Source organism: Sinocyclocheilus grahami, unplaced genomic scaffold (genome assembly GCF_001515645.1).
Source record: "Sinocyclocheilus grahami isolate Dianchi unplaced genomic scaffold, SAMN03320097.WGS_v1.1 scaffold468.1, whole genome shotgun sequence".
In the NCBI taxonomy this organism is placed as follows: domain Eukaryota; kingdom Metazoa; phylum Chordata; class Actinopteri; order Cypriniformes; family Cyprinidae; genus Sinocyclocheilus; species Sinocyclocheilus grahami.
The window spans coordinates 888,884-903,015 of record NW_015505647.1 but is presented as its reverse complement, the minus strand read 5'-3'; the positions used below and the strand labels follow the sequence as shown (position 1 = coordinate 903,015).

At 36.4% G+C, this 14,132-nt stretch overlaps 1 protein-coding gene across 1 annotated transcript in view; it reads left to right on the top strand.

Annotated features, from left to right (window-relative positions):
- LOC107553274 (gephyrin-like) overlaps window positions 1–14,132 on the top strand; it is a 107,285-nt gene that overhangs the window by 73,990 nt on the left and 19,163 nt on the right. The window contains exons 11-16 of the mRNA XM_016235456.1: window positions 215–289; window positions 4,914–4,976; window positions 6,764–6,806; window positions 6,888–7,025; window positions 11,908–12,000; window positions 12,755–12,810. Coding sequence (XP_016090942.1) covers window positions 215–289; window positions 4,914–4,976; window positions 6,764–6,806; window positions 6,888–7,025; window positions 11,908–12,000; window positions 12,755–12,810 — 468 coding nt within the window. The remainder of the gene's footprint in view (window positions 1–214; window positions 290–4,913; window positions 4,977–6,763; window positions 6,807–6,887; window positions 7,026–11,907; window positions 12,001–12,754; window positions 12,811–14,132) is intronic.

Sequence of the window (14,132 nt, the reverse complement as noted above, 5' to 3'; positions counted from 1 at the left end):
GCAGCTGCTTTGCTCCTCTTTGGTTGCTTAGTACTAGTAGTAGTGGGATTATTTTGCCGTTATGACTTCGCTTGATTCCCCCTCATATTATTCATATCAGTGTTAGATGATTCTTAGAGTGTGTGTTTGTGAAAGTGTATATTGTGAAGTGTGTGCGTGTTTGTTGACGGGGAAGGCTGTATCAGGTGAGTTACTGTCCTGTGGCTTCCTCCAGGCCTCACGGAGAGAGTTCAGGGCTCACCTGGATGAGGTCATCACGCTCAAGTCAAGGTACTCTACCTTGGACCAGGTAAACAGATATCCCTTTCTCCCCTAATCTTCACATAAATCAACACTCAGTCAATCACACATACAAACATGCACTAAAGTCTTCCCTCAGAGTGTTGCTTGCGGCCCACAGTCTGATGTAGCATCAGGGCAGTTTGTTTTGTTATAGCTTTATCTTCTTGTCTTAAACAATCTCTGTCTCTCTCTCTCTAGCTCTGTTCCAAAACCTAGTCAGCTGCCTTGTTGTCTATCAACTACAGTGACTACTGACTAACTTCTTAGCGTTTCGACTCAAAATCAAATGTTTGGATTAGATACAATTTGTATCAGTACTTTTTGGTATTAAATATACATGTAATAAAACATTTTCTTGACTTGTCTGCAGTCTGAAATGAAGTTTTCCCCAAAAAGTTTGTCGCAGTGCATTTTGCGATTGCCGCAATCTCTCTTCTTACAATTTGGCCAAATGAAGTTATTTTAGAAGGCAACATAATTATTAAATAATCTTAATTTAATGCAGTTAACAGTTTTATTTTATATGTAAAGTTTAATTCATTTTAATGTTTTCTTCGCTTAAAAACAGTGAATCCATAAAACTAAATATAATATTTAAAGTTTAATTCAGTTTCATGTTTTCTTTACTTAAAAAATTGTGAATAAAAAAAAAGATTATTTTGATAATAGTATAATATATTTGAATTATTTTACTTAATATATTTTACTTAATGCTACTAATATACTACTGTTTTTATGCAACTAAGGTTTATTTTATTTATTTTATTTTAATTCAGTGTTACTGCATTGTACAGTTAGTTAAGTGAATTAACCGTTAAATAAAAAAAAAGAATATTTAGTTAATCTTAATATTTAAAAACAAGACCTGATATATTAATATGCATTTTAACTTTAAATAAAATAATACGTTTCAGATGTAAGCAAGTTTTATATAAATCATGTTATCTGCAAAATGTATTGCAATTAATTTTTATTTTATTAAACTAATATGATTGTTCGATCTATATAATCATTCAGCCTACCTTTTGGAGCAGCTTTCATGTTGGAAGTGTGCCTATAATGGCTTAAAATGGTTTTGATCGCTAGATTTTGGAAAAGAGCCTCTCTTTTCCCCTCTTTCTCTCTTTTTCTTTCTATCCCTCTTTCAGAGCTAATAAAATGGCTCGCCAGCATTACAGCTGTTAGTTTCCATGCTGTCTTATCAATCATTTCTGATTGGTTAATCACAGAGCGGAGTTCCTCTTATTGGGCCTGACACTCACTTGTTAATAATTCATTCCTGTTCTCCAATTACTCCATCTTCGTTTCACTGGTCAGGGATTAACTCTCATCTGCCCGTATGCTGACACATGGTTCCCCACCCCTTGCGTGTACGAGGACGTGTCTATTTGTGAGCGTGTGTTTTCAGTCCACTGAGTTCTTTGGTCCAACTCTGATTTAAAGAGACCTGACGTCTCTGCATTGCTTTCATTGCCTCCATCCATTCCTTCAACCCCTCCTGTGATCATTGGTTTGGTTACCTCTCATCTCCACTCTGAGCTCATTCTGTCTGTTGTTTGATGAAAGGAGGTTAGATGAACAAATAGAAGGAGTGGAAGAATAAAACATGTCAAGGATGTATAATTTTCCTTGCCTGTACATACAGGACTTGGTAAAAAAAAAAAAAGGCTGGTTAACAGCATACTAGTGTGAGATTTGCATGTTTATGTTGAGTTAAATCTAATGATATTGGTCTTTTTTATTACACATAGTGCTGGACTTTTAAGAAAAAACAATTTTTTTTTTTTTTTTATGAAGTGTGTTCAGTTTTACTGCATTCAGTACTTTTCTTAAGGAAAGAAAACAAACTGATTTAAATCGTTTTAAAGGGGTGGTTGATTGCGATTTCACTTTTTTAACGTTAGTTAGTGTGTAATGTTGCTGTTTGAGCATAAACAATATCTGCAAAGTTACGAAGCTGAAAGTTCAATGCAAACGGAGATGTCGTCTTTTAAAATTCTGGCAGTTTAATGCCTACAAAAACGGCTGGTAGAGACTACAACGAGTTACTTCCCGGGTTCGTGACATCACAAACCCAGATAAACCCCGCCCTCGGGAAAAGGCAGCAAAGGGGGCTGGGGCCATGCTACGCTGCTTTAGAGAAGAGGAAGAGAAAACTAGGGGTGCACGTAAAAATCTTTTCATATATGAATCGCGATTCTGTCTTCTAACGATTCTAATAGATTCACAAGTTTCAAAATCAATGTTCTAAAACAGCGGTTCTTAATACTGTTCCTCGCGTCGCCTGCTCGGCCTCCCTCTCTCATTCAGATCATCAGATCAGTTCGGTTCCATTTATACACTTATTTTCACATAGTTATGAGAAGCATTAAACATGGACGCGCGTGCAGTTGCCATACTGTATTAAAGCTTTAATCAGGACAAAACGATATATTAAAAGCTAACATAAGCAGTAGAATTTACAAATAACAGCATATCTAAAAGTATGAGACAACAGCAAACAAAAAACATAGGCCTACCATTAAAAGCCGTGCTTGCACAGGTTCTGCGCGATCCTCTTCAATAATATCCTCTGCTTCTTAATCAGGCTCAAACTGATAAGCGATATTAAAGACGCCGTTGTTTACAATACAACCGGAGCACATGCCGCTGAGGTGAGGGGCGGGACATTTAGACGCGCACTAGAGGCGGTTTAGCCAATCACAACACACTGGGCTAGCTAACCAATCAGAGTCCATCGCCTATTTCTGAGGGCGGGGCTTCATAAAAACAGGAAAAGATCAGCCTGTTTCTCAGAGAAGGGACAGAGCGGTGTGGAATAAAGGTAAATTATGTGAGAAAAAATGAGTTTTTAAAAAAAAACCGAAGCATTAACACGTTAGACTGCATCCCATAAACACAATCAAACCTAGAAAAAAAAACAGTGAACCACCCCTTTAAATTATGAATATTTTATTAAACTCAGTATCTAAAACATGGGCTATGTATGACCTGATATTTTAATATGCTTTTTAGCAGCAGTTTTTGTGTTTTCATTATTATGAATTTATTTACTATGGTAAATGTAAATCTATGATTCTCTAGATTCACTATTATTATAATCAAAGTATATAAACAGGACTATTTTACCATCTTATGGAATTTTTAGTTTACTTGAATGACCTCAAACTTTTGGATCGCCTCCATTTTATTTTATTTTACTTTATTTAAATATAGTACATTCAGTTTTGACGCATTCATTGCTTTTCTTATGGAAAGAAAACAAATGAAGCCGTTTTAATGTACAATTAGGTAAATGCATTAACTGCATTAAATAAACTATTAATATTTATTGCCAGATATTTTAATATACATTTTAGCAGTAATGTTTCATGTTTTCATCATCCATTCATTTGCTATGATAAACCTAGGTCTATGGTTAAATCTGGATGGATTTAGATAATAACTTTTAATCTAATAAATAATGATCATAATGTATTATTATACATAAAGTATTTACAGGGCTTTCAATAAATTAAATGAATCTTGAGTTATAAATTCTTACATTTTTACATTATTTTATTTCAAAATTTTGTTTTAATGCATTCAGTACAGTTTAAAGAAAGAAAACAAGTGAAACTAACTGAAACCTACGTAATGTCATTAGATAATGTTTTTACGGCATTAAATTAAGAATATTTAATTAATCCCTACTGTTAACATGTTGGCTATGGTAACCCTGATATTTTAATGTTTAACTGTCCATATGTTTTCATACATTCATTCATTCATTCATTCCAAGTGTTCACATACTCTCATTCACTCAGACTTCAAATGCGATAATGTAACACAAACTCTGCCCTGCTCTGGTGGCCATTAGCACACTGACACTCAGTATCACCAACACTGTCTTCTTTCGGTGTCTTTTAAAATCTCACTGGAACCGAAGTGCATTATGTGGCGTGTGATTTCACTAACTGTGCCGAATACAGTTTAAAGAAAGAAAACAAGTGAAACTAACTGAAACCTACGTAATGTCATTAGATAATGTTTTTACGGCATTAAATTAAGAATATTTAATTAATCCCTACTGTTAACATGTTGGCTATGGTAACCCTGATATTTTAATGTTTAACTGTCCATATGTTTTCATACATTCATTCATTCATTCATTCCAAGTGTTCACATACTCTCATTCACTCAGACTTAAAATGCGATAATGTAACACAAACTCTGCCCTGCTCTGGTGGCCATTAGCACACTGACACTCAGTATCACCAACACTGTCTTCTTTCGGTGTCTTTTAAAATCTCACTGGAACCGAAGTGCATTATGTGGCGTGTGATTTCACTAACTGTGCCGAATTACATTGTGCCTCACCGCACCCCTCTTCCTCGCTAACCTGTGCTACCTTCCTGGCTGGCGGCATAATGCCCCACTAAACATTAGCAACAGGACCGAATGACATCCAGTCAGATCTCTCTTCACCTCTCAATGCTCATTCATTGTCATCTCAGCCTGTTGTGTGTAAACCGAGCGAATGCTGTCTCAGAGAGCCTTTAAAACTCTTTTTTTTTCTTCTTCTCGGTCTCCCAAAGCTTCTCCTTTGCTCTGTCTGTTGTAAACCCTTTTGTTTCTGTTCATTGCCAAAGCTCCACTCTAGGCTGGAGGGGCTCAAAGATGATCGCAGGAACCATAGGACCTTCGACTCGCGAGTAACTATTCCCAACCCACGCAAAAAAAAAAAAAAAAAGGAGCTGCTTCCATCCGCAAACTCTGCTTTGCGTCAGGAGTCCAAACTCCTTGCTTTACACTCTTTTTCTCTCTCCTCATCTCTGTTTCTTTCCTTGTCTCTCATTATCTTGTCTGTAGACGTCGCTCTTTCTAATGCTCTCTTTGTTTTATTAGCCGTTTGGTGTGTTGGAGTCTCTTGTGGACATTGAGTTCTGTTTCTTAGATCTTTTTTTCTCCTGTTTTTCTGTTCCTTTTAAGTTTGATCTCCATTTAGATGCAGTGTTTTATTGCTGTTTGCTGTATGTGAGCTGCACCTCATCGTTTTCTTCCTCTTCCTGTCTTTTTCTAACTCTCTCTCTTTCTTTGCTCTGTGTCGATCATTAATTTGTCGTGTTGGTGCTAGTCTGTTGTAACTGGATCGTGAGTAGAAAGGACTTGGGACTTGCTTGTGTGTCTCCCCCTATAGGCCAGGGGCATTGCGTCTCAGCACGAAGGACACATAAAGGGCTGTTTTTAATGCTTTCATGCAGTAAATCAAAGACTTAATATATTTAACCCTCTGTTACTATAGCCACAAGTCAATGTGTATTTTTTGCATGGAATTTGATTGCCCTCTCATACATTACTCTTGGCCTAAGGGAACTCCATAATTTATGAAACTTTGTATTGGTAGATTCCACACTTACAGCTGAATGTATAATCACATTTGCTATTATTATTATTATTATCTTAAAACATTCATGGCTCATTTTGAGAGAAAATTGTGATTTGTGGCTCGAATTGTGTTCCATCGTATGGAGCTTCTAGCTGTTAAAGTCAACATGAAATCAAAATGGACACTTTTTTTTAAATAGATCATTTTTATAGGGATATAAATATATATAGATGATTTTTTTCACGTAATTAATATAATTTTTTTTTTTAATTGCCTCTAACATATATTGCCTGACGTCTATTTTGACATTGTTTTAGGCTACTGTTGTAGGTAAAGAAAGCTTTCAAAATTATTAACAATATCAAAGAGAAAAAAAAGAGAAGAATGACCATTGGGTTAAGTTGAGATGCTTTTGAGGCTGAACTTGACCTTTGACTCCAAGTTACAGTCATAAAGCAGACAGAAACCCCATTTTGGTATAGAACGCCCACTTTTCATGATCTAATCAATTCTTGATGTATAAAAGCATGTCTTACCCTACATTGTTAGCAAAAAACACTATAAAAGCGGTATTCTACGTTTTTTTCAAGCTAAACAATATCATTTTGTGAGGAAACCATCAAAATTTCCACTTCAGGTCCCTATTTTGATAAGAAATGCCCACATTTTTCTTTCCAATTGAATATTCACTCTGAAATACATCACATTACAGCATTAAAATATTTCATGTTGACTTTAATGTTCATTATATCAGATGCTTTTCTGGAATCAGGTTGTTTTGGGCACTAGAATGCTACCATGACATAACATAACTTTCCAAGACTCGCTACAGCATTATGTCAAGACCATGATGATAATGATAATAATGGCAGTAGGACTGAACATGTTGTTTTCAGTTTGTTTTCAAGCAAGTTGCTTTTGGTTATTTTGTCTGAATGTGTAGATGATCATCCTGATCTTTATGAATCCTGTCAGTGGAATGCTAACTCTCCTGGACGGAGGATGGGGCTTCTTTTGTGCTCTAACTCATGTCTTTCTGTCTTTCTTTTCCCCATTCCTTTCTCTCTCTCTTCCTCATTCCCTCTCATTCTGTCTCTCTCTCTATATCTGTAGGTGCAGTCACGATGCAGCAGCAAGGAGAACATCCTGAGAGCAAGTGGGTGACCGATTGTGTATAATCGTAATGTTTGTGCATGTGTGTTTTAGAACATGTTTAAATGATCAATCTTTGTCTCAGGTCACAGTGCAGTGGACATCACCAAGGTAGCTCGGAGACACCGCATGTCCCCGTTTCCTCTCACTTCTATGGACAAGGCCTTCATCACTGTGCTAGAGATGACTCCTGTCCTGGGTAACGAAATCATCAACTACAGAGGTAAGTTATTCATACCAAGCCTAATCTAGACCAATGGACTTTTTACACCAAGATAAACCACCGAATATATTCACAAACTAGGGATGTCAAAGGTACTTGTAGTTGATGATAAATTAAATGTAATAATGATAGCCGGTTTTATAAAGTATTTTCACATGCTTGATCTTGGCAAGTTATTGGTGAACGCGAACAGCTGGAACAAAATTAAGTCAAATTATGGGATCTGTACATTAGGACTTGTAATGCAAATTCAGCCTAATATACCTGCAGCTGTCATCAATATTGATCAAACAACAATATTAACAAGAGTCTGTTCATGGCTGAATAACTTTAGTAGCTGTAATGAGTCCTTTACAATCAAACATGAACAAAATGAGTATTAATGTTTTAAATTTGAATTCAATTTGAAAAAATCATACTCTGAGTACTATTTAAGTTTTTTTCTCTGAAAAAAGACAGATTGCCTTAAAATTTGAACAGCAACCAGTAAGAATTAATTAGTAGTAGATAAAATAATAATACTAATAAGTATGGTATTTCGGACTCTGAATGGAGTTGACAGAGTTGAATCATGCATGTTTTTAGTATTAAAAATGCAGACTCATTCAGATAATATTGAATGGGCCTTAAAGGTTCACCCAAAAATCAGCATTACCCTTATGTTCTTACAAATACATATGACTTTCTCCACTGAACAATACGTTTTGACAAGTATTTTCGCTGCCCTTTTCCATTAAAAAAAATGTAAAGAGCCAAAAAAGAACAAGAAAAGCCATAAAACATCATAAAAATACTCCATATGACTACTTACTGTATGTTGAAGAATATCCTGTTATAGAGCCATATAAGACACATACTATCATGAGTAACTCCTTTTTCTACATGGAAGAAGGAACATCATATGGGTTTTTAAAGACACAAGGATAAGTGAATGATGTCAGAATTTTCGTGAACTATCCTTTTAACATGAAGCACTGTCCTTCCGATGGTTCACAAAAATGGGTTCTCAATGGTTGTTGGTCTGTGGTATATCTAGGCCAGTAAGTGCTGTCGGCATATAGTCATATATATATATATATATATATATATATACATACACACACATATATGTGTGCAATGTGTGCAAACTCTTAAGGATAGTATGTCGAATTGGGATTCAGTTTATCAGAGACAAGTGATTCCTTGGAGTCTTTTGTTTTCCTTTAGCTTGTTCCATTGATTTGAACATGTTATGGTTGTCATTAATAGTCAGAGAACAGAATCATGTTCCATGTTTGGCTGTGTCTGTTTGGTTTATCCATGGAGAATGGCCTAGTTTGGAAGAGTGTTGTGTTGTCATATTGCGTTCCAGATCATTTGCCCACGACTGATGTTGTGGAAGCCTGTGAACTCATCAATCGTGATGCATGACGCAGCGGTTAGAGATGGCAGTGTGCTTGCCTACAAAAACCAACAAAAAAACCCAACTTAAAGCAAACATTCAATACAAAAGCTTTTCCGACATCACCTCTTTTCACAAAACCCACCAGCACCTCAAACATTGTGCCTTTAATCTATCAGTGATGTGTAGAGCTTCACTGTTTCCTGACAGATTAAACGTGATGGATTTTCAGCTCAGCTCGAGCACAAGGAGGGCAGGTCCAGCGTAAATAGAGGAAATATCCTCACCCAGCCATGAAATGTCGCTCATAAATTTTTGAAATGCGTTGTTCATATAACAAGATGGGTGTACGTTATGAGCGGCTGTCTGTTTTAAAACCTCTCTCTGTCACCTCGGTTAATAAAATGAATTTAAAATGTATAAATGGTCTCGGCCTTGGAGAAGATTGGCCATTAGAGTATGCTGAGGTGGAACTGTCTGTTCTGCTGGATGTTGATGTACAAGTAAGAGTTTCCAATGCACCAATTATAAATTACCGAAAACCGTTTGCAGATATTGCTGTACATTTATGTCTACATACACTACTGTTTAAAAGTTTTTGATAAAAGTCTCTTATGCTCATCAAGGCTAAATCTATTTAATCAATAATACAGTGAAAACCATTTAAATTAAACCATATTTTTTATTTAAATATATTTTGATAAGTAATTTAGTCCTATGCTGGTGAAGCTGAAATTTCTGCAGCCATTACATCAGGCTACAGTGTCACATGATCCTTCAGAAATCATTCTAATATCCTGATTTGCTGCTAAAGAAACATTTCTTATTATCAGCATTGAAGACTGTTGTGCTGCTTAATATTTTTGTGGAAACTGATACATTTTTTCAGGACTTTTTGATGATTAGATGGTTCATGACCCCAAACTGTTGAACAGTAATATATGATTGGCTAATATGATGGCTGATTTGATTAGAATTGTTTAGGGTGATTTTAAAGAGACAAACTGCTTAGAAAAAGCTATTTATTATTATTAGTTTTTTGTTCTAGTTTTAAAGGATAGATTATAATAGCTTTAAAAAAAAAATGCCTTTTTCACATTTTTAAAGGATTAGGGAAATGTTTTCACTCTTTCAGAGTGTTACATTTGACTATTTTTGGGTTTGCTTCCCTGCTTAGACTATTTAAATTTCTTTAATTTCTGAATTATCAATATTTACATGTACAATTTGTATTTTTTATAGCAATGAATCACCATCCTCAATACTGCTGTCCATTACGCCAAGCACTTTAGAGAACCCTTCTTTTGTGTGTGTGTGTGTGTGTGTGTGTGTGTTTGTTTTTGTTATGGTTGCACATCTCAATCAGGACAGCAGTGAGTTTTTTTATTTATTTATTTTTTACATTTTTATATCATGATCTAAAATAAGATTTATTAGGTGTCATGACCGAACTGGTTAGTATTATAAACAATTATTTTCCTTTGATTTTGTACATATAAAATGAACTGAGTGCTAGATCACCCTTTAGAATCAGTTTTAGGAGCATTGTTTTTGCATTCATTTCAGATGACAGCGTTTGGTATGGACTTCAGGCTTACATGTGGTCTCTTTACAGGCCTGTGCTCAGCTGTGTTGAGTAGATCTGGGCTTGTTGTATTGTAGCTGCAGGGAATCGTTGCAGTTTCATGGTGACTGGGTTGTCAGCGCTCTGTGATTCACGCTTGTGTACTCATCTCTGTGTGTAGATAACACCGTACCCATCTGTTTGATCTCCCAATCCAGACACGCGCTATATTTAGAGCCTCGTCAGATGTGCTGTTTTAGAGAAATAAGTCTTTTCTAATCAGCCTCCAACCGAGGAGAGGCCTCATTAGCATCAGCGCGTTCTCCCTCTCTCATTCGTGTGCTTTATCTCTACAAGAGCGCCTTTGCACTCTCTCGTTCTTTTCTTTTTCCATCTCTCTTTATTCTCGCTCTCTCACATTCCTTCTGGCACTCCCTTATTCTTTATTCTTTCCCCTCTTTCTCTCTCTCTCTCTGTCTGTCATCTCTATTTTCTCTTCTTCTTTTCATGTGTGGGAGGGAGCTTGTTGCTCCCACAAGAGATCTCAGACTTTGTGTGTGAGTGGAAGTGTGTGTACATGTTACACTGTGTGTTTGGTGCTCAGAGGAAATGGCACATCTGTGTTTCAGGGCACACTCTCATCCACCTTTCCACCTTTCCTTTATTTAGGCTATGTGCAAATTCCTGTGCTTTCATATGAAAGTCTGAAATGTAGGAAACTCAACCACTGATGTATGTTCTTCATAGTATAAATTAGGCCTGTGCAAAAAATCTCGTCAGTAAAGCCGCTTCTGGTGATTAGTAGTAAATCTCCAGCATGTGCTTTCAGATGGAGTGGCATTTAGGCAATGAATCGCCTGCGATTTTGAACACGATTTTGTGTAGCTTGTCAGTGAACTATGGCTCTGTGTAGGAAATGCCACTCCATCTGAAAGCACGTGCTGGAGATTTACTACTAATCACCAGTGCTTTACTGATGAGATTCGCATGAAAATCGCATTGCCCAGCCCTAGTATAAATACATTCCTGGACATTCTACATCTGGCATTTTGACCTGGATTTCAACAATTTACATGTAAAACAAGTATAATTTAATTTTGAGGAACAACTTTCTTGGTACCTTCAGCATTTTGTGAAGACTCCAGGAGGTAGCCATTGTTCAAAAATGGATCTTCTAGATAATGAAAATAACTTTGATAATCAAAATAGATAATCAAAGATATTCATCGAGATCAAAATCACAATAACTTTTATGGGTTATCTTTTCGTAGCAGTACTAGCTACACATTATAAAATAATAATTTTGTAGTAACTTGCACCAATGTGTAGTAACTTGCGTGTATGCAAAGTCAGTAGCTTTAACCATACATAAGTATACATATATGCCATGTTAGACCACTCCAGACTGGAGATTATAGATTATAAGAGCTTCATAAAAAGTGTATTTTTATTTATTTAATTTTTTCAAATTTTTAAGGAATAGGGATGTTATTTCACTGTTTAAGAGCATCAGAATTTCACTGTTATGGGTTATCTTTTTGTTTCAGTGCTAGCTAGATAATGGTGTATTCATTTGCACCAATGTGTAGTGACTTGTATGCAAGGTTAACAGGCTTGTTAGTTAAACATATAACACAAAATATTTAATTGCTAGTTCATAGCTTTCGATTGTATAATATATGTTATATACATTATTTGTCATATTTTATTAGTTAAGACAATGCACATATTCATCTCCTCCCTCACATTCTTACATCCCTCTTTTAATGTTGTATGACTGCATGTGTTCATTTGCTTTCTCATATAGCGTTTTCTGGCCTCTGATCTTGGCACATTTCCCCTTTTTGACTTTTACACAGATGTTAACTTGTTTACATTTTTATTGTATTCATGATTGGACGCATCACAGCTTTTTTCTGTCCTTTATCTGTTTGTAGATGGAATGGGACGAGTTCTGGCTCAGGACGTCTACGCCAAAGACAACCTGCCACCTTTCCCTGCATCAGTTAAAGATGGCTATGCTGTTCGAGGTGAATACCCTGACTGCAAAATTACTCACTCCGCATGGTCTCGTTTACCACATGAACACCAAAATATTGGAGTGTAAGAGCAGAACAATCACATAACTAATAATAAAACAACATAACCTGCCCATAAACATGCATTTGCACATCAAAGTTTTTGTATACAAGTCTTAAGGCTAGTTAACACTGCCCCAACAAATGTCAAGTTTTAACATCAAGTGAAATTTTTAACATCAAGTATAATTTAATTATAATAGTTTAATTCCTGTAATGGCAAATCTGAATTTTCAGCTCTAGTCTTCAGTGTCACATGATCCTTAAAAAATCATTCTAATATGCTGATTTGGTGATCAAGCAACATTTATAGTTGAAAACAGTTGTGCTGCTTAATATTTTTGGTGCAAAACATGATACATTTTCTTCAGGATTTTTCATGGATAGAAAGTTCAAACAGCATTTATTTATTTAAAATATAAATCATTAGTAATCATATAAATGTTTTACTGCAACATTTGATCAATTTAAGGGGACTTTGCTGAATAACGTATTCATTATTTTTTTACATATATATATTAAAAAAAAAAGGAAATAATCATCAGAACTTACGATTATTTCCATTTTATCCATATTAATTTCTAGTAATGTGCGTAATAGATATATAACAGTCTTGTTTTTAACTTTAATCGTTACAATCTCTTTCACCAAACCTATAAACCCTTTGAAAATGACTCATTGAGTTACTCTTTTTACTGTTTTTCAGCGGCTGATGGCCCTGGTGACCGCTTCATCATTGGAGAGTCTCAGGCTGGGGAGCAGGTGTGTTACACAAACAGAAACAAGATAGTTAAACTAGTCTTCTTGTACTGTTGTGCCTTAAACTTGACATGAACACAGACATGGGAAATGCCTGCTTTTGCACTGGCACTTTGTGTCTGCAGGAGGCTTGTGTGCTCAGATGGCAAGAAAACTCAGACTCAGTGAGCGTGTGTAATGAGTGCATTACACACACACACAGAGAGCCAGAGAGATAAAGAGGGGGAGATCCCCGTGGGCTGTGTGCAGCACTCCAGTGCTCAAGACTGATGTCTATACAGTGCTCTGTCTGGAGAGTGTGTTTGCATTCGAGTCATGGGTCATTCCGTTGCTTTCTCAGCTAATCAGAATCAGAATCAGAATGAGCTTTATTGCCAGGTATGTTTACACATACGAGGAATTTGTTTTCGTGAAAGTAGCTTCCACAGTGCAACAGAATGACAGTGACAGAACAAAAAACACAGAAAAATTCAAATAAATAAAAATAGAACAAGTAAATAAGGAATAAAAATATATAAATTGACAATTGTATGTGCAGGTATATAACAATAGACAGTTTTGTATGTACAGGTATATTATGTGAAAATTTGAGGTGTAGACCGAGTATGTGTGTTAGATAAATAAGTGTATGAGTGTATAAATAGTGTGTGTTCCACAGTTATTGTTAAGTGTTCATGAAATGGGTGAGGGCGTTTTCATAAGCGTTTGGCCAATCAGTGTCTACTTACATCACGGCAGTACCAGTTGTGCTGGTTAGACCCTGCTCCGGAGTAGGAGCTAATTTGGTTCTAGAAAAAGGCAGTCCGGTACTAAAAAAGCAACCAGTTCCGGCGGTGCGAAAACGGCAAAAAGTAGGTAGTTCCACAATTAGTTCTGGTACTATGAAAAGGTTCCCGCGGTGCGACGGGCCCTATGGATTGCCTGAGGGAAGAAACTGTTCCTGTGTCTGGTCGTTCTGGTGCTCAGTGCTCTGTAGCGTCGACCAGATGGCAACAGTTCAAAGAGGGAGTGTGCTGGATGTGAGGGGTCCAGAGTGATTTTGCCAACCCTTTTGCTCACTCTGGATGAGTACAGTTCTTGGAGAGAAGGGAGGGTTGTACCAATAATTCGCTCAGCAGTCCAGACTACCCTCTGTAGTCTTCTGAGGTCAGATTTGGTAGCTGAGCTGAACCATACAGTTATAGAAGTGCAGAGGATGGATTCAATGATAACAGAGTAGAACTGTTTCAGCAGCTCCTGTGGCAGGTTAACTTCCTCAGCTGGCGAAGGAAGTACAACCTCTGCTGGGCCTTTTTCACAATGGAGTCAATGTGAGTGTCCCACTT